The 4,973-nt window shown below is 41.7% G+C and overlaps 1 protein-coding gene across 1 annotated transcript in view; it reads left to right on the top strand.

Annotated features, from left to right (window-relative positions):
* chtf18 (CTF18, chromosome transmission fidelity factor 18 homolog (S. cerevisiae)) overlaps nucleotides 1–3,305 on the top strand; it is a gene marked incomplete at its 3' end in the record, with an annotated part of 11,358 nt that extends 8,053 nt beyond the window's left edge. The window contains 3 exon segments of the mRNA XM_035659348.1: nucleotides 1,716–1,860; nucleotides 1,966–2,064; nucleotides 3,236–3,305. Of these exon segments, the coding sequence (XP_035515241.1) occupies nucleotides 1,716–1,860; nucleotides 1,966–2,064; nucleotides 3,236–3,305 (314 nt within the window).
* Nucleotides 3,306–4,973: the final 1,668 nt, after the last annotated feature.

The raw sequence follows: 4,973 nt of genomic DNA, 5'->3' as shown, positions 1-4,973 counted from the left end.
CACACACACACACACGCTGCATATTACATGCGGACTCCTGCCGAGCAGAGATGTGTTTCTGGGGTGTTGAAGGTCACTGCCCTTGTCCACACTGTGGTTCTCTGCATGGAGGCTTAGAGTGTAATCCCTTTTACCACCTGGTGTGTGTATGATGGTAGTGGTGTGGGAGCAGAGTAGCAAGCTGCAAAGCCTCACTGGTGGGGTACAGGTGGATGGACAAACGGATCAATGGATGGATAAGTGAGGTTGGAAATATTAGAGCAGGGAAATTGGGAGGGAAGAAGTTTAGATAAAGCGATCTGAAATATTGAAGCATGTTGCAATAAAAGATCAGAACTGAAAGGATCAGAATTTACCACATTTTGGTTCAAACTTGCTTTAGCTTCGTTGATCTTGGACCTTTGGCTCCTGAGGACAGTGGAGACTCTGGTGTTAGTAGAATGGAATAACTAGACGTGCCTCTCAGCCATGCCGGACCAGACTGAGGAGCGGTCGGGCGCCCGCGGGGGCTCCTTCCTGCAGGCTCGCTGTGACCAAGTGCTGGTCACCAACGACTGGTGCCTGCCTCTGGTGTTGGCTCTTTTTCTGCTTCTGCTCATCTACACCTTCCTGTATCTTCCCTCTTTGGCTCACCACAACACCACTCTCTGATACCTCGTGCAGAAAGACTAGGAACACAACTGTGGATGTAAACGTTTAAATTTGCAGACGGCGGATACGCCCAATCCCAGCAGGATTATTTGATTGGACTGCTTTTTTTTTGGACAGTGTTGTCGATTGGTCAGACTGTGGCAGAATTATTAACGTTGTCTGGTTTTAGGAGGCTGTGAGTAGGGAGAGACATGTGGAGAAAAAGAGCGGGAAACGTTAGGTGAATTCTCTTTTTCATTACAAATCATTCTCTTTTTGGAGCCAAAGGACATTTTGGACAACCTGTAACCATCATGTGCTTTAATGTGGAACTTTTATTTATTTATCTGTTATTGTCGTCTGACAACAAATGAACGCAGTCACTACATTTGCAGTAATATTTGTACAATCTTGATATCTGACAATGAATGTGAATAGAGTTTAAACTTTCTAAATAATTAACAGAGCTAAATGTAAGTAATTTAAGGTTAAATAAATGTACCTTGAATGAACTGAAAAATTATACTTGGCTGTCATAGAGGATTTAGTTGTTTGTGCTTTCAGCTCTAATAAGTAACCAGAAAACTGTAAATGTGCTACCCAAAGGTTAAACTACTTAATATTAGCTGCACAGTGCATTATCCATCATGTTAAAGGAGAAGTTTGAACCATTCAAGCGTCTCTTTGTTTGAGTTTGATGATAACACGTCGTATATTTTATATAACTTGCAATAAATCGCTCACAGTCACATAGATTGGTATTATCTTATTCAATTTCTCATAGACCTAAATACAACATAAATGAGAAAGTTTACTGGCACGTACCCTGTGTGTGTGTGTGTGTGTGTGTGTGTGTGTGTGTGTGGAGATGGAGATCAGCAGTAAGAGGATTAAGGTTTTAGTAGGACAGATTCAGGGTTTTATTCTGGAAAACATGAACCACGGCACCAAAAGAGGAAGCTTTTTGTTATTTTGTTTGTCATCTAACAGGCTTCACCTCTGTGTCAGTGTGTGCCTGCGTTTAAACTATGTGTGTCCTCTTGTTGTTCGTGTAGAGCCATAAACTAAAATATGTGCGTTTGCAGGCGGGTTGAAGAGGTAGTGAGGTACCCGGGCTTGCCTCCGCGCCGTCAGCTGACGTATCAGGCCAAGCAAACCATCAGCAGAGAGATGGAGCAAGAGAAGATGAGGAGAGCCGAGCAACTGATGCTGCAACGAAACCCTGTAGTGGTGAGACTTCAAATACGCAGAGATAATCAGGTCACTGTGTGTGTGTGTGTGTGCGTGTGTTAATAATCTAATGTATTTATAATCTGATGTGTCGGTGTGATGCAGAAAGAAAAAGAAGAAAAAAAGAGTGCTGGTCACAAACCAATGTGGAACCATCAGCAGAGGCTGGAGAACATTGTCAAACAGACCACAGTGGAGACCAGGGTGAGACACACAAACACTCGCTTTATATACAAATACAACTAACTTTATTGTCCACAATGTTGAGATTTCTCTTCGGTTTCACCATAAGACATAAAAAACATACAGACGTTCATAAAAAGTGCAACTCACAATACACAAGCCTCCAAATCTGTATCTTAGTCTACTGCATCCTACTTTTATGTATTACTTAGAAGGGCATTACTTGGCTATAACCATTAGAGTTGTTCCAATACCACTATCAGGACTTCCTCCCGTACTGCCTAAAATGTGGTATTGGGTATCACTGAGTATGCGTGTCTGTGCACCGATACAATACCATATGATTTATTAGCCCCGAAACAACACCCAGCCACTTCCCAGCAATGTTCTGTTTACCTTTATTTTCCCAGGATAGCAAAGTGAAGACCCGCCCTACTCTGACTCTGACAAAGGGTTTAACCTGAGAGCCAGACTGCCCATACAACAAGGATAGGTCACAAAGGCTTAGTAGTATATGCTTATAAAATGCTATCAGGGAAAAATCTCTAATTACCATAAACAAACTAATCTGATGGTTTACCTTGTTGAGAAGCTTTTTATCCACACACGGGGAAGAGAATCTCCATAATGTGAGTTTTGTTCCCACAAGATGAGTTATACAGTACAAACCAACCTGTGTTCAGTGATGAGCTCAATATGAAAGATGGGTCAGCAACACTAACTGAGAAAGGAGAGATGTGCTCTGCTGCTCAAGAGGTCTTTCAAACTTAAAGTATTTTCAGTTTTACATTTGCAGTTTCTTTGCTTATTTGAGAGCCTCATTAACTGGAGAAGCAGCATTCTCTGTCTACCAGTATTGTATGTGTTAGTGGATGCCTGTAGGTGGAGCCAGACAGGAGCAGCTACCATGTGTTTGCACTGAACATCAGCGTCTCTCTGGATGAGCTGCAGCCTTATAATAGTTCAGCCACAGAGTGATAGAGAGAGTAAGCCTCTAGAGGGCAGAAATGAGGATAATGAGAAGCCACTGGGTTACTGTCCCTGATGGTGAAACTGGGAAATGAGGCTAATGAGAGTTGTGTGTGCATCCATGTGATTGTTCATTGTTCATTGACCTGGTTGTCGAGGACAGTGTTTTAGAAACTTCCTGATTTAACTTCATCCTTGTCGTCACTCTGTTTGTGTCGTGCAGCCGGAGGTGGATTTCTTCGGTCGAGCTGTTGCCCCCAAACCTCAGAGACTGCAGACGTCCTCAGACACAGGTACTGTGTGACATTAGTGTAGCTTCATTTCTCCAAACACTTTAGAGAACACGGGCTGTGTAGGGGAGAATGCCTCAAGGCACATCAGGTCCAAACACACCACAGGTGATCACTGCTGTGTGTTATGTAACGCTTCTGATTTAGAGCTCTTGTGGCAGACTGCAGGCAGAAGATCTGGACTGTCAACAGCACTGCCGCCTGCATAATGTTGGTAACATCATATTTATATTAGCAACATAAAGGACTAGACATCTACAGCCTCCTTCCTATATTTGGACAGCATCCAAATAGAATAAACAGTATTCATATTTCATTTATTTAATGTATAATCCTGCCTACATTACTAGGTTTGCCACATTTCAAGTCCCGTAGTCAGTGTAGCTCCAGAAACCTAATAAAGGTTTGGAGAGAGGTTACTGTGGTTTGCCTGCCAGTCGCTTTGTGTCACTGGAAACAAACCTGACTACTGTGTTCACGCCAAAAATAGCACATTAGCATAAACAATAGGGGTCTTGAACAGAATTGAGTAGCCTGTTCTCTCTCATCCAACATGGCCACCTGGGATTAATATTTCCAAAACAGTGTTTCCACTTTACATACAGCTTTTGGAAAAGCATGTTACTGTTCCTCTGTGGCCTCTTTTAATATCCACTAAAAGACCCAGATATTCAGCGAAAGGCTTCTGTTATTGAGCATCGGCAGCAGCTGTAGGGTACATTTTTATTCAGTTGGTAACAAAGATTCGTTTAGTGGTCGTGGCAAATAAACACAGACCTATTAAAATCACTAACCTTCCTGAAAGCACTGCTTTCCCCAAATTGATCAACAGTGTAATCAGGCTGGAAACGCAGAGCTGTGGCTGTTTTTAGGTCAGCGACAGGATTCTGCGGACTAAAACGGCTCCAAAATCCTGTGTCCTGATTACCTTGTTGATTACCTGTGGCTCGGGTTCACCAAATTTGCAACATGAGTTCATTTTGCTTTTCCTGTTCATCTTTACATGTTTCGTTAAACAAAACAAACACCATATTTGCATGAGCGTGCGAGAGCCCTGTAGGGCACGCTGAGTCTCAATGACAGTTTCATAGATATGTATTTGTAGTTAATGTGGTCAAAATGACTAAATTAACGTCACGCACACTCACTGCTGTGTTTATGGAGAAGTAAGGCTGTGTTATAAGTACGGCTCTGTTTAGTCTATAAAATATCAGAAAATGGGGTTATTCAGGGGTGAACATTTGCAGCTCTCTCATGTGAAGTAATTGATTTTATCACTTTGATTTATTAAACTAGAGCTGAATCAATTAGTTGATTAAATCAGTAACGAAATTTTGATCAAAAAATGCCAGAAACGTCACTGTATCCAGAGTTCTAAAATGGTGAGATATTTGCTGGTGATGCTATTTCTTTCTTGAATAATAAACTGAAATATTTGTGGTTTAGACAAAAACGATCAGTTTTGAAGGCAAACTGAAAGCATCGAGCTCTTTCATGTTCCACGTTCATCAGTTCATTGAGAAAACAAAACAAAAATGATAATGGGTAGTTAAAGCCGTAGATCAACCCATTACTTAGCTTGTTTTCAATCACTTTCTGGTTAACTATTAGATGAATTAGTGATGAGATCACTTGAGAGGAGCTCGAACAGCCTGTAAGTGCCTTTTTTTT

Source organism: Morone saxatilis, unplaced genomic scaffold (assembly GCF_004916995.1).
Source record: "Morone saxatilis isolate NCDOM2014 unplaced genomic scaffold, NCSU_SB_2.0 Contig17, whole genome shotgun sequence".
NCBI lineage: Eukaryota > Metazoa > Chordata > Actinopteri > Moronidae > Morone > Morone saxatilis.
The sequence above is the reverse complement of the archived record's forward strand: the minus strand, read 5'-3'. Positions and strand labels throughout refer to the sequence as shown.